Source organism: Cynocephalus volans, chromosome 6 (genome assembly GCF_027409185.1).
Source record: "Cynocephalus volans isolate mCynVol1 chromosome 6, mCynVol1.pri, whole genome shotgun sequence".
NCBI lineage: Eukaryota > Metazoa > Chordata > Mammalia > Dermoptera > Cynocephalidae > Cynocephalus > Cynocephalus volans.
The window spans coordinates 127,076,337-127,096,369 of record NC_084465.1 but is presented as its reverse complement, the minus strand read 5'-3'; the positions used below and the strand labels follow the sequence as shown (position 1 = coordinate 127,096,369).

The following is a 20,033-nucleotide window of genomic DNA, read 5'->3' as shown; positions in this document are numbered from 1 at the left end:
CGTTTGGGAAGGGGTGGGTTGTAGTGGGATACTAGCCCCAAAAAGGAATGAAGTCCTGACACGCCGCAGCACAGACAGACCTTGAAAATGCTATACTGAGTGAAAAAATCCAGGCACAAAAGGCTACCCAGATTGTAGGATTCCATTTCCAGCTGACCCTTGACCAACACAGGTCTGAACGGCCGGGTCCAATTACATGCAGACTTTTTTCAAGAAATACATGTACAGTGTTATAATGTGTTTTCTCTTCCTTATGATTTTCTTAATATTTTCTTTTCTGTAGCTTTCTTTATAAGAATACAGTATAGAATACATAGAACACACAAAATATGTGTGAACCGACTGTTCGCGTCATGGGTGAGGCTTCCGGTCAACAGTAGGCTATTAAAGTGTTGGGGGTGTCAGAAGTTAGACATGGATTTTTGACTGTGAGGAGGTTCAGTGCCCCAACCTCTGTGTTGTTCAAGTGTCAACTGTATATGAAATGTCCAGAAGAGGCGAATCCAGAGACAGAAAGTAGACCTGGGGGCAGGGAGGAACAGGGACTGCTAACAGGTGTGGGGTTTCCTTATGGAGTGAGGGAAATGCTCTGGAATGAGTGATGGTTGCCAGCATTGTGAATATATCAAAACCACTGACTCTACACTTTCTCGTGGTTAACGTGGTGAGTTTTGTGTTATGTGAATTTTATATCGATAAGCAAATGTAAAAATTGGGGGTAGGGTTATGACTTCAAAAAAAGACCAGTGAGGCTCCTGCTCATTCCAGGGGCCTCTACAATCTCCTTCCTTCCCATCCTGACCAGGGTCTTGCAAGCATCCCACGTCCCATGTGCCTCCAGTGACAGCTCGTGGTGGCCTGCCTACCATCTTGCCTGCAGCCTCAGGAAAAAACCCTATCCCAAGCAACTTTCATCCTCCACCTTGTCCTTTCCCACATCACTCCATGCACCATCAGAGAAACACACCTCTCACTCTGCTTGTGGGAAACACACCCACGCTGCTCTGGGGGCTGTTTACAAGGTTCCATTTAGGAAGACTTGATTCCCAGGTGGAAGTGGCAGGAAAAACCCCAGAACCGATCAGGAGAGTGAGTGAGGTGCCCTCCGTGGAGGGGTCCCGTAGGCACAGAGGCCTGCAGAGGGAGGGGGCGGGGCACGCACTCACCTCGCCTGTGGGGTAGCGGTAGTAGTACTTGTCCTGCTCACGCAGCGCATACTCCTCAGGGTAGGTGTTTTTGATCTCCTCATAGGTCAGCTCCTCACAAACACCCTGGAGAGATACCCCGCAGTCATTCACTCAAAGGAGCATGCCCACAGGGGCCACCCAGACCTCCCAGGGCAATGCCACCACCCCCCAGGGCCATGTGGCCTGGCCTCACCGCATCAATCTCGTTGAGCGCTTTCCACTGCTCGTAGGGGAGCTTCAGTGCCTCTGCCGTCTGGATGGTGCTCTTGAGCTGGCTGGTCCACACCCGGAGGTCTTTCAGGTTCTGCTCCTCCACAAACTTGCTCAGGGCACTGGCAAACTGCAAGGGCATGGGGGAAGAGGGTGCGCTGGGGTCCAGCTCCTGCCTGTCCTCTGGGAGGCAGGGGCAGGGGCACCCACCCCACAGAGAGTTATGCTGCCCTGGTGAGACGGTGGGGGGCCTGACAGCCATCGAGGATGGCCAGCCCCACAGAATGTACCCTTCCTCACAGCCCAGGAGACTCGGCGCTCCCCTCCCCTGTCCAGTCCACTCTCACTCACACTCACACGCACACAGAGTGAGCACAGTAATAAGAGGCAGCAGAAAACACCCACCCTGCAGCCCCCCACCGCTTTCCTGCAGATGGACGGGGCCTCGCTCCTGCCGCCCCCAGCCCCCAGCCCCTGCCTGTTCCCCTCCTACCTTCTTGCCCCTGCTGGACAGGCCCGAGTCGCCCCCGATCTTGCCCTGGAGGTTGTTCTCATTCTCGCCGTGCCGGCACAGGTAGATGGTGCGCGGCTGCACGTGGATGTTCATTAGGTAGTACACGATCCGGCTCTGGATGTGGTCCTGGACTCTGTTCACCAAGAACCTCCGGCCAACATCAATCACCTTGATCAGCGACAAGTCCCTGCAGAGAAACACCACCAGGGAACCCCGATCTGTATGGCATAGCACACCCAGCCCCAGGGCCTGGCTGATCTCCAGAAGACCCTTTCCTGAGTAAACTGCAGAGTCAGACCGTACACGCCTAAATAAAAGGACTATCAGAGGGACAGTATCAAGATGGGGCTTGAATGTTCATCTGCTTCCTTATACTTCAACACAGTATCAGAATAGAGATTTACACGGAATGTAGATTTGTAATCAAGGATTTTTTTTAAAAAGACATTTTTAAAGAGGGTTGATAAAGGCAACTAGGAGCAACAGGAGCAAATGTAACGTATGTGGGTAATTCAAAGACGGCCGCCCAGGCAGTACCTGTCACAGTGATCGGGGTCGAGGGGCTGGTAGCTCGCTTCGTAGCAACTGATCCTCTTCATGAAGTCGTCCATGGCTTCTGCCGAGTTGCAGTCTTTGTAATCCGGGCTGGAGATTTTCACTTCCTGTAACACCACAAAGAGGCAGCTGATGAATCACGCTAGAAGGCTTTCTGCTTAGATTAAGCAGGATTTGGGGCTCTCAAAAGGGGAAAGCACAGAAGGGCTCAGAGTAAAGATTATCCTACCCAGCGCTTAAGAGGAAAAAGAAAGAAATGGGGCTGAATTCATAGCCTGATGATTACACAGGGAGGATGCCCAGGGGGTACAGAGACCTGCGGCTGGAAGAACAGAGACAGAAACCCAAGGGATTCTGCAATGAACACCTCTGCCTGTACTTAATACCAGTGAACCATTAAAAATGGCTCCTGGAGAGCTGATGGACTTATGGTGGACTCTTTGAGAATAAAAAATAAACTGTTACGTATTAAGCCAAAAAAAAAAAAAAAAAAAACTTAAGATGGTCAACTGTACATTGTGTATATTCTACCACAAAAAAATAAAACCTAAGTTCACAAACTCCTGGGCCTAACCTGCAAAGCTGCTTTGAGGTTTAATCAGAGAAAGAGGTTTCTGCACATCGAGAGTCAGAGCCCATGCTCACTGTGTCTGTGGATCTGAGACAAGCGCTAAGTTCTCACAAAGGCCATGGGCAGCTCCCCACTGGGGAGAACTGATTCCACAGCTGCACGAGTTTCGCTACCAAGTGGCACAGGCAGAGCCAAACCAAAGAAAGACAGCAAGACCTTTGTTTAGATGACTGCAAAGTCTGTTTGCGCGCACTCTGAGCCTCTTCCTCTGGACTCACTGAAACAAATCTGAACTAATTTTCCACAATTCAAATAGCCCTTCCTGAAATATGAACTCATTTCTTAGAAATGCCTGTAAACACTTCCACTGCCTTGGAGAAAAGGACCAACACAGGAAGTTAGCATACACCTTGCATCCCCTTTAAAGATGCATACGAGGGTACTTCAAAATGTTCATGGAAAAATGAAATTAAAAGATAACACAAATCTCTCCACAAACTTTCTAGACCCCTTGGTTTGTCTGCAGCAAAACCACAGGATTCTCTATATAAAAAGTATTTAGGGGCTTGCCGGTTAGCTCACTTGGTTAAAATGCAGTCTTATAACACCAAGGTCATGGGTTCAGATCCCCACACTAGCCAGCCACCAAAAAAAAAAAAAAAGTATTCAGAACTGCTTTTCTTTATAGATATGTCTTATTCTCTCATATGCTAAGCTGGAGAGAAAACCATCTACAGCATGAGAAGCTGACCTGTGATAAAGTCTTCATAGTAACCGTTCCTGTGTATGATATATTGCTATCAAGTGATAAAACTTAACACGGAATCAAATTACACTGCCAGTTGCCCTCAATTTACCCAGTCAAGCTCCCCTGGGCACAAGGGAGACAAGGAAGAGGGCATGTTGCAGGTTTGTTAGATGCATTAGGAGGGAGATAACTTTCCACAGCCCTTCTTCCCAAGGCCGGGAACTGTGCCTCCAGGCTGCTGAATCCTATCGGCTCTTGTCGACACACAGACATCCTTACCCATCAGGGGCCTTAACAGCAAGACATCAGCCGCAGCCTCCCTCATGTCTGGAGGGTGGGCTGCCCTTTGTCCCAGGCAGCCCTTCCCCACCACGAAGCTGAGCTCCTGCCACCTACAGAAACTGCTCCCGGTCTCCCCACAGTACCTCCTAAGCCCCAACTGTGACTGCATACTGCCGGCTGTCCACCAAGGCCCTAGACAGAGCCAGTCCAGGTCACCGATTGGGCCTCCAGGTTAAATACTGCTGCGCACTTCTGACGTCCCTGTATCCACCCCTCAGACACACTCCACAACCAGCTGGCAGGGGGACCTCCTTATAGGCTTAGTTACTTTCCAGGGCCTGACCCAGGCTCCCACTTTTCTAGGACTGCCAACATCCCGGTGGTCTAAGCTACTGCACAGGAGTGAGTTTCCTGGTTGCTCACCATGATGTTAGAGGCCACAACCGTGGGGTCGTCGCACACAGACTCGATGAAAAACGCCTGGTGGAAGTAAGACAGGACCGTCAGTCGACAACCAATGCCCCCAAGGGCCACTCTGCTCTCATTGTGATGTCATCACATGCGGTGGACCCCAAGGACGTGACAGAACTTCCTACTCATGCCCACGTGCTCTGCCCTCCCCAATGCAGGGATGCTGCCATGACCTTCAGTGTCCTGCCACAAGGAAGGTCCTAGTTTTAGGCAGCAAAACTTGAGCTGCAGGAGGTGATGGAGCAGGCAGAACTAGGAAATAGTCTCTGAGGAATTTTCCTCTCTTCTGAGCTCTCTGGGGCAAGATAAGATGTTTGGCTCACCTTGAAAACATTTTCTTTGGCAAAATGAAGGATCATGTGTCTCCTCTCTCGTGTAGTATTGGTGGCATCAAAAACCTGATAGGGAGGGAGAAGGGCCGGGATAAAAAATCCAAGTTTGAGTTTAACTATATTTACCAAAACCACCAAGTAAGTCAGACCTGTCATTCCCAGGAATAAGCCCTAACACACGCTTCCAGGAGAGACTGTGCCCTCCAGTGCCCACAGCACTCAGGGATGGGGGGAGGGGTGGAAGAGTCCCCGAGAACACACAAACATGTCAGGGGGGAGGTCCACCTGGAGGGGCCACCAGCTACCGTAGCAGCGACCCAGGTCCTGCCTGCCTGGGAGGTGGGGGACAGAACACACCCTGACTATGTCCCTGACTCCACCCCACAACCACCTCCCCGAGTCACTGGGCTGCTCCAGCACCTGCTCCCCTCAACCCTCAGCAAAGAGGCACTTGTGCCTGTTTGCGGCATCTCCACGGTGGCTCAGGCCAGTGACACACCATCCTGCTCTGTTCCCCAGACTTACTGCAATTTGTCCCCCTTCCTTTGTCAGGTAACTTTTGACATCTCTCAAGGCAGCTAAGGCACACTGCCTGCAACACACAACAAAGACAAGGCGCACATCAGCATGGCCCACCCACCAGGGGAGACCTGGCAATCCCTGGCAGGCGCCCCAGCACGCAGCACAACAACCGGGCTATAGTATTTCTGATCTGCTCAGCACCCAGCCCCTCCTGCAGTCCAGAGGCTTCCAATCTGAGGCCCAGGCACACTCAGGGGTGGTCTCATGCCTGGCTGCACCCTGGAATCATTCCCCTGGGGAGCTGTGAAAAAACAGACACCCAGAGCCCACCCACAGGCTCTCACTGAGCTGGCCTGGGCAGGGCCTGGCATCAGATCTTTACAAGCTCCCCAGGGGATTTTCCCAGGAGTCGGGGTGGAGCACTTTTGCACTAGGATTTCATGATCACTGTGCTAAAAAGGAAATGCTCTGCAAACGTAAACAGATGACTTCCCATGAAAAGGACCCTGTTTCCTCTCAAAGAGATGTGACTGCTACCGCCCTGTCTCACATCAGCTGAGCTAGACCATCTGGAACAGATCAAAGAGTCTCAGAGAGGTTGAGAGGCGTGTCCTAACACCAGCCAGAGCTGATGGCCACCGGCGGAGAGCCACGCTCAGGCCCCTCTGTCCCTCCCGCACAAGCACTTAGCAGCAGGCGGGTGGCTCACGCGTACTTTCGGACTCTCATGGCCTCCTCGTTGTCGGGGCGGAAGAAGCTGTAGGAGCTGTACTGCCTCACGGCCTCGCGGCGGTACTCCCCCACGTTGAACACTGCACATCAGGAAAAGAAACAAAGCCAAGGTCAGGAGCACTGCTCTGGGCACAGTGGGAGCAGACAGGTGAAAGCCAGCCCCACCCTCAAGCCGCTGCCCATCCTGGGAGAAGACCAAGCAGAGATTCATAAAAGTGTCCTCGAGGGCACAGAGCACTCTGGAACAGTCATAGAGGAGGATTACAACTAAGCATGATGTAAAGGAAACAGGTCCACACCAATTGAGGTGGCAAGAGTTTGCCAGGGAGAGAACCACCCCAACATAAAAGGAAGGGTGTGGATCCAGCATGGTGGGGACACAGATGGGTGGGAAGCAGGATCGACTCCACCACCAGGGGACAGATCCGCCCAGGAGAGTCCTGCCTGTGAGCGCCAGTAGCCAGAGATGGAAGGTCGGGTTTGTGCGGATGCAGGAGACCAGCCAGCAGGGTCGTAGCAACCAGCATACTCCCCCAGCCTTGGGATCCAGCCTTGCCTTTTGTTGGGACACCAATCCAGTTGAGGTAGCGGGTCAACTTCTTGGAGATGTATGTCTTGCCCCGGGCAGGGAGGCCCACCATGACGATCACCGTGGGGGAGTTGGTCAGCTTCGGCCCGCAGGCTGCAAGAAACAACCAAGAGAGCTGTCACTGACCAAGCGGTGAAAGCTGATGAACAGAGTCTGCACCCAACAACACACTTTAAAGAATCTCACCGAAATTTTTTGGTCATTCCCCATCCCAAAGCCCCTGGCATTTTATAATCCAGTGGGACCAGGGCCCCCTAGTGGCCAGAGTCCTCCAGTCACACCTTGCCACTCAAGCTTGCTGGCAAAGATGGTCTCACAGTAACTTACTGCATGTTATCAAATGGCTAGAAGAGAGGAGGTCAAATGCCCATGTCCCAAAGAAATGATTAAAGTTTGCAGTGATGAATATGCTAATTACCCGGATTTGATCATCATACATTATATACATCTATTGAAATGTACCTCTGTACCCCATCAATATGTATAATCAATACACTTCAATTAACAAAAAGATTACTGATGGGAAAAGTTAATTAATTAATTTTTTAAAAACACCTAATTCCCAACCAGATACCAAGGGCCCTAAACGCAGCCAGGGATCTCAGTTACTAACACCACAGTGGAAGCTCGCTCCTCCTCAGGGTGTCAGGAAGGGGCTCCTAGCACCAGGGAGGGTGAAGTTAACAGCAGGGACAGGTGGTTCCCACATGCAGCACATAAACTGAGGGGCAGGGGGAGTGGGACAGGGCAGGTGGGCCCCAGTGACCCAAACAGAGAGAAGCTGGCCATCAATACTCTAACCTTCACTCAGGAGGTCTGGACAGCCTTTCTAAACAACAACAGAAAATTTTAAAGAGTTTATCAAATGAAAGTAGGTCAGAAACCCAGAATGCTGCCCCTTCCCCTGGAACAGGTAAATCCCCCCCATCCCTCAGACTCTTATGCCCTTTCTTGACAACTCCGCCTCCCCTTCAGCTGCCAGGTCCTGATGGATGCCAGGGCCCTGCCAAGGGAATGACCAGTTGCTAAGCCCCAAGCAGGGGCCAGCTTCACCCAGAAATGCTCCTCCTGGCTCTGCTGCTGAGTGACTGTCCCTGTGCTCAGAATCTCAATAAGACAAAACGCCAGGGAGGGAGGCTTTTGCTGGGTTTTCAGAAAGCAGCTGAAAGGAGCCAGTTCTGGAAACCGAAGGCCCAGTTTCCTGGGCTGTCATCTTGCCCTAGACTCTTGGGCGACTCCTGCATCTTATTAACAAGAAGCTGCCAGCCAGAGGCCACTGCCAACTCTAGCCGGGTAGTGCAGCCACACTTGCTGGCTGGCTCAGCAGGCTCCATGTCCTCATCACCTCCCGGGCACAGGCCACAGGGCTTACAGGGAAAGCTCTGACAGCTGTGCCACAGTCCAGGCAGATGTCCAATTTAGACAGAGGCTCTGATACACAGGCAAGCCTAGGCTGGTGAGTGCTAGTGTAGGGAGGAAGGACAGCCACCACCCTGCGGACAGGGCATCCCAACACAGTGCCACACTGAGGTCGATGCCCAAACACCCACTGTGATTCTAGACCTGCATCCTAGACCTGGCAGCTGGGGCTTTCCTTCCTTCCTAATATCTGTAAACCATTAGTGATCCTCCCGGCACGCAGAGTGAGGAGGAAGAAAGGCTATCAGGGGATCAGGAGCCACAGAAAGCCCTTGGCATTTCTGCAGCTTCCAGCAGCCTGAAACAAACAGGTTCCTAGAAAACAGAAGGCTCTCACTGCCCAGGTGAGCCAGGAGCATGGCAGAGAGATGGCAGTCTCCCTGCTAGCCAGTGGGACAGAAGACACGCCCTGTCTGAGGTTGTTCTGGCAGCCGCAGTTGACACATCAGAAAAGTGGCAGCCCCTGCTGGCATATCTCACTTGTGCCTGAAATGGTACCCACCCATGGACCCTTCCCTCAGCCAGTGGTACCCCCAACCCAGTCTCATCAGGTATCCCCACTACACCACTGTTCCTAAGAGCATCCAGACACACCCAGAGACAGACAGACACACACACACGCAGCTGAGCACATGCACGGGACACTTCTGTTGAAACCATGCCAAGGAAGCAGAGGCAGAAGCTGACTGGTTTATCACAGCGGGGATTATGTCTATACACTAATCATGGGAACTAATCTCCTCTGGCAGTAGACACTTTGTGAGGGAAAAACCAAAACTGTAAAGACACAGCAGGGTAAATACTGTAAGGCAAAAGTTGAGGGTGAATTTCAAACCCAAGTAAACCATCACTCCCTTATTGGGCAAAGCAGAAGCCAGTTATGGAAGGAATCAGCCAGGGAGATGGTTAAACCCCACCTGGACAGTGCCTGTCCCTATCAAAGCTGGCTGAAAGGCTGGCACCCCAGATTCCAGCTCTAACTCTCCTCCCTAGATTAAGTGGCTAGCTTGAGAACATGCAGTGCACGACAGATAGAGGCCTGTGACAGCTGCCCTCGTCCACCCAGATGCATTCTAGAACAGACTGCTGGGAAGACCCTGTGCTGCAGCTCCCGCACCTCCTGGACCCTTCAGGGCTGGCCAGTCAGTCCACTTGGTTAGTGTTGTGCTGGTAACACCAAGGTCAAGGGTTTGGATCCCCTCACCCGCCAGCTGCCAAATATATATACACACACACACGTATATGCTAAGTCATTTCTGTTCTTTTCTAGAAGTAGGTGAGTTATGTTTCAATTACAAGTTCAGGGGAAGAAATGGAAGGGGCTGTTTATGACGAACAGAGAGCCGCAAACCAAGATGGCACCCAGCTGCACAGCCGTCAGAGGGAATGGAGAGAGTGCCTGGGCAGTGACCACCTCGACCTCCTCCTACCAGGTGAGGGCAAATCACCGCTGCGCAAAAAGACCTCCTTTGTTTAGTAATAAAATAAGCCTCAGAGGACCCTGCTGTCTACCTCCATTGAGGAGAGCACTCATAAAGATGGTAACAGGTTTAGGAGAAATAAAACCCCAGTGTTCCAAATGCCATTAGAGAAGGAAGGGGAGTGGGCCGAGCCCGTGGCGCACTTGGTAGAGTGCTGCGCTGGGAGAAGGAAGGGGAGGGTATAGGGAAAGATGCCAAGGAGAAATGCCCTCTTTTCTCCTTTCCAGTAAGAGACAAATGAGAATATAAACGGAGAAAGACACCACTATTTGACATAAGATGTGTAATAAATATCCAGGCTGCAGATATTTTTATAGGAAGGAATGTGTCCGAGACTGCACCCCAGAGCCATACAGAATGATTCCAGGAGCAGGCAGGAGGAGAGACTTAATTCCTCAGCTTTGGACCCCCGCCCCCAAGCTCTGAATGGTTCCACAGGGATTCCTAGGCAAATCTCTCAGCTGCGTGCGCGACGTGCAGACCGAAGGAGTCTAATGGATCGGTTTTCAAAGCCTGGAGGAAGGATGCATCGAGCACGCTGGTGTCTCTCAAAATCACCACCGAAGAACTGACGCCAACCAATCTCAGTGTCCTCCCTGAAACTCAGGACATCCCTCCCAGACCCGAACCTCGGGGCAACTAAGCATGCGTGTGCATGCACACACACACACACACACACACACAATTTCATACATATGTATACACTAGTATATATAATACCAATCCATATTTGTGGGACCAAGAGCAGTTTACAAAGTGTAATTTTTTTTACTCAAAAGTCAAAAAGGGGTGGGGGCTGCTTCTGCATCTTCCTGGGACAAATCTCTCCGGGGGTTTAAGGAGCTACATCCCTCACCACCAACAGGTTTTATAAGAAGACAAGCCCTGCCCAGAAGGGAGAATAAGACATCTCCTGAGGACTTAACCCCAAATCCTCAGGCCCAGCAGAATGGACCTGCTGGTGTACCGGCCCAGAGCGCACCACGGAGAGACGCTGCCCGTCTCCCTGGGCAGGTCTGGGCGGGAAGGCCATGATTCAGACCCGGCAAAACTCCAGGCCAGCTTCAAGTCCGGCTCCCAAGAAACGTGGCAGTGGAGAGGCCCAGCCAGCCTGGAGCGTTCAGGTGTCCTGGGATGACTGGAGCCTCGAGGGTCTGCCCCTGAATCCCACCGTTACCTCTCAGGCTATCGACCTGGCCTGTGCAAAACGCCCACCGGGCAGCTCGCCCCTGTCCACCCGATGGGCTCCGGGGCGCGTCACCTTGAGGGGCGGCTCTTTGCAGCTGGGGATGGTGCCCAAAGGAACCCGCTCCAAAGCCCTTACGGAAGGCGACAGGCGGGGCGGGGAGAACTGCCAGCAAATTCCGAGCACGGGCGAGTGTGTGTGCGCGTGTGCATGTGCATGCCTGAAATGGACCCTCCCCAAAACCAGGGGCAAAGGCTTGGCTCCAGGTGGCTCTCCTGGCGCCGCCAGCACGAGCGTCCCCAACGTCGCTGGAAGGGGGAGAGAGAGAGATGGGAAGAGAGCGGCAGGAGATGGGGAAAGAGAAGTAAAAGGAGAGAGTGAAATAGAGCGGGAGAGAGAGGAGGAGGGAGACAGAAGCAGACAGGCGGGCGGACAGCGACCACCAGGAGACGGAGGAGAGGAGAAGGGGCGGGGGCTGGGGGCCGTGCTGGGCGCGCGCTCGCCGCCGTCTCGGCGCCCGCAGCAGAGACCGGGGCGCTCTCGGCGTTTCCGGAGTCGGCAGGGCAGCCACGGCGGCCGAGCCACAGCGCCCCCGCCGCCCGCCCCGGGAGCGCAGCCAGCCGCAGAGCGCGCCTCCCCCAGAGGGGCGTCGGCACAAAGCGGCCCCACACAATGGCCCGGCCCTGCACGCGGCGCAGCCTGCAGCCCGGCCCCGCGCAGCTGCACTCACATCTGGGCAACGAGGGCCGGTGGTCGACGGGCACCCAGATCTTCTGCACCCGGCTCTGGGTCAGCTCCAAGGGCATCTTCGCAGCTGCACTTGGCGGCTCGCCACGCCGGGCGGGGATTGCGACGTGGGGAGGAGAAAGGCCGCCGACCCTCGGAACAAAGGGGAAAGGGGGTACGTGCGCCGGCGCGCGGCCGGGCGCCCCCTGCGCTGCTTGGGGAAACGTGCTTTGTGCTAAGTCCTGGACGCTCGCCCGTGCGGGGGCTCGGCGGGCGCTGCGAGGGGCGCGGGGATGAGGTTGCCCCGCGCGGTCGGCTCGTCCGCTCCGGGAAGCCCCGGGATACTCGGGCGCAGTGACAGCCGCGCTCCGGCCACCCGGCACCCTTGCGTGCCTCCTCTCCAGCTCAGTCTGGATGCTCTGCTCACTGCCCTGCCTTATAAGAGTTGGGGCCGGCAGCGACGCGCACGTCAGCCCCAGGGCGGGCCGCATTCTTTCGGTCCCAGCCCCCTTCCACGTGGGGAGGAGGGTGGACGAGCCAGGAGGCGGCGGCCTGCTGACGCCCCCTACGGGCCGGCGACCGCAGTGCGACCTGCTCGCAACCAGCCCCCGGCCCTCGGACAACGCCCAGCCCAGGCTGAAGGTCCTCGCTCCTACTAACTCCTCTTCCTGTTATCCCCTAAGGACGACTGGCACAGCTTCTCCGAATACTCCTGTCCCTCGCCTCAACTGTGCTGGGAGGAGGGCAGTGGTGCGGCCCTGTGGTCCGTGGCCCCCTGCAGCCGAATCCCCTGGGATGCTGGTTAAAATGCATCCCACTGATACGGCCTTTCTGGCAGTGGAGCCCCAATACTCTGCATTCCTAACACGCGCTCCAAGGCAGGCACAGTCCAGGTGAAGACCTGGGCCAGAGCTGCTCCTTGACAACGCCTGTGAGTCATCACCCATCACGACCCCCGCCATCCCCAGGAGGGGGCTTCCCTGGTCCTTCGACCTCACCCCGCCCATTTTCCTGAATTCCTTGCAAACTTGGATTTGTGCTGGGCATTGCTCAGCTCCAAGCCCCAAGACTGGGAACCTTCAGTGGCCTGAGATGCTGAGCACGAGGAGAGGGCGGAAAAGCCCCTCAGGCTGGACTGAAATGGAACCAGGTGGCCCGGCTGGCATTAGTTTTCGCACTCACCACGTACAATGTTCAATAAACTACTACCTCCCCGAGTCGAAGAGTAAATAAAACTAGACCGCATTCCAACCTGCAATTCATCACCTGACTATAATCCCTGGAACAAGTATTGGGGGGAAAGGGGTGGCACCTTGATTATGGAAACCCCTAAAATTCATGCCACTCATTCTGCACTCCCTCACCACTTTCTGGTATGTGAGTGCCCGCTCTCCTTTCTCGGTCCTCGCAGTTTGCATCGGCCCACGACATGTGACAGTCGTGGAGACAGGTCGGAGGCTGTGCGGTGAAGATGCGGGGTGCTTTGGGCGCGGGAACATGGTACGGATGTAACTTTAGCAAGCGACGCCTCAGCACGGAGGCGCTGCCCTGCCTCGCAGGGTGGTGCACACTTAGCGCGGAGGCTGCGCTGGGATTGGAGGGGGAAGGCGGCGCCCGCTGAGACCCACACTGCAGTGGAGAAGTCTGCGCAGAGGCGGCCACACGTCGCTCACGTTCTGCATGCTCTGCTGGGAGCGCGCCCGCTCCCTGGCGGCGGCCGCAGCTGCTCCCGCCCCGCGCGCCTGCCCCGCCCGACTCTCCGCCCGCCCAGGGGCCCCCAAGCGCGGACCGTCGCCCGCCCCCCACCAGCCCCGGCCGATTGCCCTTGCGGCCTCCCCGCCCCGACCCCCACTCCCGCAGCCCGCCCGCCCGCCCGCGCCGCCCTCCCCAGAGCCCCTGCTCCTCCCGACAGCTTTGCTGACGGTCTGGTTTCTGCGCTCGGGCAGCTGTTCAGAAACCTGATGCACTGCATTTGGACTTGTTTTTCTGCAGTGGGAGCAAATGCCAGAGGTGACATCCTAAAACACCCAAGGGAGGGTTCCATTCCACTACTGAAATAAGAGTGGCTGATCCGACGAGGAAAACAGCAGCCAGGACGCCCGCGCCACCGGGAAGAGTTCTCCGCCCTCCGGGGTTCGCGGGGTTGGGGAGCACGACAGGCTGCAAGAGGAGAGCGGCTGCACCCCTGCAGCGAGGGCCCTGCTCCCGGGAATGACGGTGCACCTGCGCGCCTGCTACTTGCCCACTGGAGATTTTGCACCCACCTATAGGCCAGGCGAGCGAACCGGGTGGCATTCTTCCACTGTCCCTCTAGGCCTACAAACACGCTATTGGTTTCAGCTCTGGGGAGCAGTGGCAGGGGTCCGCACAAGCGGGGGCACATCTTCAATCTCTCGCCCTAGGTAACATCTGACCAGGAGCATCTCGGGACACAAGGCGATTGACGTCTCGGAGGTCCCAGCTGAGCATTCGCAGACAGGGTGCTTTCCCTGCATGTGTATCAATAACCCCTTGGGCGTCCAGAGCAAAGACAACGTTCTTCTCCTTCACATGCTGACCCAGATAGACAGAAGGCAAACGGAAGTTAACTTAATCCCCCTCTCCTTGGATATCTAAGTGCAAACTGGGAGTGCGGGGGGGGGGGGGGGGGGGGGGACGAATTCACACGTGATTTTCTTCTTCTTTTAAGGACCAGCTAGAATTCTTTGCAGCATTTACTGCCCCAGGTAAATTAGGGTAGAGTCCTCATGGGAGGTAAAATTGCTTCACTACAAAACCGCTTATAAGCAACCCAACTGCAACTGTATTCCAACATTTTACTGGTTCAGAGTTTACCGGTTTAGACATCCTCCCCACTCTTTCCCTAGTTCTTGCTCATGGTCCTATCTTCACTCCAAATGCTGCCCTCCCAGGCTTCACCAACTCCCCTGTCCCCAACCAGGATATAAACGAAATCCTTCAGAAAAGGCTGCCAAGAATGTAAACATTCCTCTAATACAATGATATCTTTACAGCCAGAACAACTCCAAGTACTAGGGCATACAGATGATTTCTCGTCCATTCTGAGTCATGGTCCTAGACCCTATTAAAGCTAGAAGGAAGCTTCTAGACAATGTAGTCAACGCCCCTTGCTTTATGGGAAGGAGTAAAGGGAGGTTTAGAGATTAGAGAGGTTGAGGAATCAAGTCAAAGATCAAGAAAGAAAACCAATCAGAAAAGGGTTTGGTTTTTCAGGGGACTCTTCACAGGCCCACCCTAATTCCAGAGTGCTGAGTGGAATCCTAACGAGGAGAAGATTCAGACTATCACCCAGAACATGAGCTGTTTGGAAGGAAAGAGTAAAGAAAGATTTTCCTTGTGTAGAATTAGCCCTTAGCAGGGCCATTATTTAAAATGATACTAACATTTATATAGAACCTACCAAGTGACTGGAGAGGTGCTTAAGGAGGTGAATTCACTGTGCTAGGCCGGCCTTAGAGAAAGGACTGAGGAGGTGGTTGTTCTCCTTGACCTTCTCTGTTTCCACTCTCTTGTTCTGGCCAAGGGCATCTAGCCCTTGTAACAGCAACAAGCAACCCCAATTCCGTGACCCTGTGCCAATGAGCCAGACTTAAACGTTCACACATTGAAACCATGCTGGTAGCTGCCTCCTCCCCAGGGAGAGAATGAGAGAGGTAACAAGCTATTTAGACACAGAATGTCATTATTTGCTCCTGTGAAAAAGCCCACCTCTGAGAGAGTGAAATGAGACACAGGGTAAAACACAGTACCCACCCATCCAAAGACGGGGGGCAGGGGGGGATTTTTCTTAATAAAATATTTGTAATTCGTACATGGGTAGAAACAGACACTGACACTATCTACACAATGTCACATCAGGGGTTCAAAAAGCCAATTCACAATGTGCATAGGGATGTTTATAGCAGCGTTATTCATAATTGTCAAAACCTCAAAGCAACAAAGATGTCCTTCAGCAGCTGAATGTATGAATAAACTGTGGACCCTCCAATGGAACATGAGTCAGTACTGAGAAGAAATGAGCTGTCAAGCCATGAGAAGACACGAAGGAAACTTAAATGCATACTACTAGGTGACAGAAGCTGATCTGAAAAGGCTACATACTGTATGATTCCAGCTATACGACATTCTGGAAAAGGCAAAACTAGGGAGACAGCGAAAAGATCAGTGGTTGCCAGGGATTAGGGGGAGGAAGGAATGAACAGGTGGAGCACAGAGGATTTTTAGGACAGTGAAAACACTCTGTATGATATTAGAATGGTGGATACATGTCATTATACATTTGTCAAAGCCCATAGAATGTACGACACCAAGAGTGAGCCCTAATGTAAACTGTAGACTCTGGGTGATCACAATGTGTCAATGCAGGTTCACCAGTAGTAACAAATGTCCCACTCTGGTGGGGAATGTGGACAGTGGGGGAAGATGTGCATGAGTGGGGGGAGAGGAGATATGGGAACTCACTGTACTTCTCCCACAATTTTGCTGTGAACCTAAAACTGTTCTAAAAAGTAAAGTGTATTAGATAAAAAAAATTTTTTTAATTTTCTACAAATGTCATATACTTTTTTCTCCAATCGAGTAGGCTTAAATGTCTCATTACGGGCGTATGAAGAGGGTCCCCTGTAGCCACAGCTTGGCTCTGGGTGAGTCAACTCAAATTGTGCAACTAAAGTCCCACCAAACACTTCAGTGAGTTTCTATTTCCCTCTTCCCAGTCCATGTAACTCCACCTCCTGCAGGCCTTTCCTTTTTTAAAAAACACTCCTGAGCCTGGGACCCTGAGCTGCCCATGAGTATTTCAGATCCATTACTCCTGGCTACTGCTTTGATAGCCTTTCACACTCCTTGCCAGCCTCCTCACCCAATATCGAGAAGGAGAATATTTGTGTTAAAAAGTTTAATATTATTACTTCACAATATTCCTGCTTTTTAAAACTCAGGTACACTGGGCCGGCAGATTAGCTTACTTGGTAAGAGTATGGTGCTAATAACATCGAGATCAAGGGTTCACATCCCCATACCAGCCAGCTACCAAAAGAAAAAAGATATACTGAGCTTAGTCAACAGTATTGTATCAATGCCAATTTCCTGGTTTTGATATTTTAATACAGTGACATAAGATTATCACCATTGGAGAAGGCATGTGAAAGTTTCATGGGACTCTATATACTACTTTGCAACTTCTTGTAAGTATATATTATTCAAAATAGAAAGTTAAATTTTTTTTTAATTTTAAAAACCAGTGATATCTCAGTTTGCTCAGATTCTGGGGGGAAAAAATGCGTAAGTTGTGCAGATCCAGGCACTGAGGGAGGAGGGACTGAGAGAGTCAAGGATCCTGTGGTGCTTTGCATGTGCTGACCACGCCTTTGCCTCTTGCAAATGACACACACATATACAAACAGAGTTTGCACAAATCCCACACCTGTGGAAAAAGTGAATCAAGGTCAAGCTGTGTCTTAATTTGGGGGGTGATTTTATTTCTCGGCTCTGGGTAGATCTTTGGGAGAATATCAATGGGTTTGGAGTCTTTGTCACCAATGCACAAGCTTAAAACAAAATAAAGAAGAGAGAATCACATGGAGTTCAGTGGGGACTCTGAGAGGTTCAGGCTGGGCTGTCTTTCCCTGAGGTGAAAGGAGGCTCGAAGCTGGGTAACTAAAGAAGCCGTGGGTCCAGCCAGGGAAGTGAAGGAGGTGGTCAAATAGCTGTCATCGTGGTTGCTAAAGTTTGATGTCCCCCCAAGCTCATGTTGGAACTTAACCCCCAATATAGTGGTGGAAGGTGGGGCCTTTAGAGATGATTGGGTTGTGAGGACCCTGCCCTCATCCAATGGATTGATCCATTCATGGAGTAATGGGTTGATGGTTTAATGGTGGTCATGGCCGTGGTTCTGATGGCTTTGAAAGGAGAGCAAGTGAGCAGGTGAGCTCTTGCTCAGCCCATTCTTGCCACGTGACACCCTGCATCATTGCAGAAGGCCCTCACCAGATGTGTTTCCTGTACTTTGAAGTTCCCAACCTGCAAAACTGTGAGAAATAAATTCTATTTCTTTAAAAATTACCCCATTTGTTATAAGCAACCAAAAACAAACTAATACGCCACCCTGTCTGTGGTTTGTTATGGCAGCCCCAGAAGAATAATACGATTACGCTAGGTGGAAAAAGTCAGACACAAAGGTCATATACTTTATGAATCTAATATCCAGAGTAGGTACATCCATAGAGACAGAAAGCAGATTAGTGATCGCCAGGGCTAGGGTAGTGACTGTTTAATGGGTATGGGGTGTCCTTTTGGAACTAGGGACTAGGGGATGGCTGCACAACATTGTGAGTGTACTAAATGCCACTGAATCGTGCCCTTTGCCTAATTGTATGTGAATTTCACCTCGATAAAAAAAAGACAGGAGACAAGGAGAGACAAACCTTTATCTTAAAAATGTAAATGTTAAGCCTGCTAAAGTTAGGACACAGCAGTTACTAGACAAGGAAGAGAGGATGCTAGAAAGACCAGGAAAAAACAAATTCAAGAGCCTCGAGATCGCTGGAAAAGACATCCTCAGCTCAGCCCCTCTCCCCACAGTCTGGCCCCGGCCTCGGCTGACCCTGACCATCTGACTTCCCACTGGAGATCCCGGCACCAGCAGCACGGAGGGCGGGGAAACAGTGGAAGTAAAGGCTGGAGGGCCCCTAACAGCTCAGTCCCCATCAAGCAGGTGACCCAGCATCCTAAAGTACAGGTTTTCTCAACTATACAATGGGGACAATAGCTACCCAGCAGGGTTTTTTGCATGAAAAGAAGACAACAGGGTACCTGGTACATAGTAGGCTGACTATTTGGTAGCCAAGGGCTATGTCCAAACCGAGCAGTTAGAGTCTGCCGAGGCTGGAAAACAGAAGGTTCCCTGATTTTGCCCCTCCACCTCTGGTCCCATCCCGTCCAACTCAGTCAACTCAGTCACATATTTGGGAGGTTCCACTTCTGGAGCCAGTCACTTTCCAGCAGCCACTCTCCCTGTCTTTGCAGCAGAAGCCCAATTTTTAGCTGCCTAGCTAAATTATATTCTTAGACCAGCAGTTTAGATATGGCTGAGAGGCTAGTTGGGGCTACGGAAGCAGGTTCCAAGCCCCATCCAGCCCCGCTCAGCCTCGCAGTGGGCTCCTTTGCTACTGAGCAGCTTCCAAATGGGGAGGTGTCCACAGCAAGGAGCTCAACACACTACTTCTAAACCGTGTCCCTCACTCGCAGCCCTGGAAGGCTCCTAGGCCAGCCCCTGCTGGATGAACAAGCCCTTCAGGGAGGGCCCTTCTGGACCTCAGATTGAACTCCTGGTTCAGGTTGTTTGCTCCATTATTGTACAGTGCTACTGGCTAGCAAGACATTTCTTACACTGAGCCAAATTTATCTTCCTAGAATTTCCTGCTAGGTCTTCATTCTGTTGCTGGATACAGAATGAGCTGTGCCACCTTCCAACAACAGATGCTCGCCCTCAAACACGTGTAAGCAGCTGTCATGCTCCCATTAAAACATGCATGTGCAGGCTGAAGAGCCCACTCCTGGACTTCGGAGCCCCAGAAACAGCTTGCTTTCACACGGCTCATAGTGGAGGGACGTGCTGTTCACTAAAGAGTGAGTAAATTCGCCTTATGATGTTAAAAGAGTTGAATGACACTATCAGACAGATGGTAAATACCGACAGAAGCCAGGGACTCAAGATTACTACAACAAAAAGCAGTCCCATGGACCCTCTGGATAATCTATGTTTAGATACTCAACTGTTAGGAACCAGGCTTGTCTGACCCCCAAAGCTTATCCACTGGGAATGGGAAAGCGGGAAAGAAACAGGGAGCACATGGCCTGGGAGTCTGGAGCCCAGACCCTGTTCTGATCCTGTCCTAAACCTAGTCTGGACCCTCTTCCCTCATCTGCTGATGAGGTGGCAGATGGTCTTTAAGCATCAAGTGGCAAAGACCAATGATTCCCATTGTTCTCAAAGAAATACAAATAAAACTTGATAGGAATTAGTAGACTATAAGCAACTTAAAAACGGGTCAGCTGTGCATCTTTGAATTACCAGAGCCTACCACAGCATCAGACAGACACGGTGTTCAATATAAGTGTGTCTGATGAATTAATGTTTATATCTGTAACGGTTGAGCTAATCAACAAATAATCTCAAGTAGGATTGTGCACTGGCTCACATCATGGGCTGGAGGTAGCTTCCAGAAATCCTCCAGGAACTAAAGGGTGGACGGGCAGCCACTCACTGAGGTCAATGTCTATAAAACTAGGGTGACAGCCCTCAGGAGGATGTGATAAGGATCAGATGATAGATGGGTAAATGTGCTCTTGGAAAAACTGTAAAGTACTCAACCAGTACACAAAGACTGGCATTGCTGAAATGTCCAGGCCCACACCAGCTGTGTGATCAACATCTGAACAGATTTCCCCTAATCTTGGCTGCCATGTGATGTGGTCTCCACCCCT

The 20,033-nt window shown here is 52.1% G+C and overlaps 1 protein-coding gene across 3 annotated transcripts in view; it reads right to left on the bottom strand.

Annotated features, from left to right (window-relative positions):
- PFKFB3 (6-phosphofructo-2-kinase/fructose-2,6-biphosphatase 3) overlaps positions 1–20,033 on the bottom strand; it is a 74,652-nt gene that overhangs the window by 11,337 nt on the left and 43,282 nt on the right. For 2 of the 3 annotated variants that reach the window (XM_063098803.1, XM_063098802.1), the window contains exons 1-10: positions 11,530–11,921; positions 6,681–6,806; positions 6,108–6,204; positions 5,396–5,462; positions 4,862–4,936; positions 4,491–4,547; positions 2,449–2,573; positions 1,891–2,098; positions 1,381–1,527; positions 1,167–1,271 (exon numbers count right to left, since the gene is read on the bottom strand). In XM_063098803.1, the coding sequence (XP_062954873.1) occupies positions 1,167–1,271; positions 1,381–1,527; positions 1,891–2,098; positions 2,449–2,573; positions 4,491–4,547; positions 4,862–4,936; positions 5,396–5,462; positions 6,108–6,204; positions 6,681–6,806; positions 11,530–11,605 (1,083 nt within the window). In that variant the 5' untranslated portion in view covers positions 11,606–11,921. Of the gene's footprint in view, positions 1–1,166; positions 1,272–1,380; positions 1,528–1,890; positions 2,099–2,448; positions 2,574–4,490; positions 4,548–4,861; positions 4,937–5,395; positions 5,463–6,107; positions 6,205–6,680; positions 6,807–11,529; positions 11,922–20,033 lie in introns of those variants that run through there. The other variant, XM_063098804.1, reaches the window with a different exon arrangement.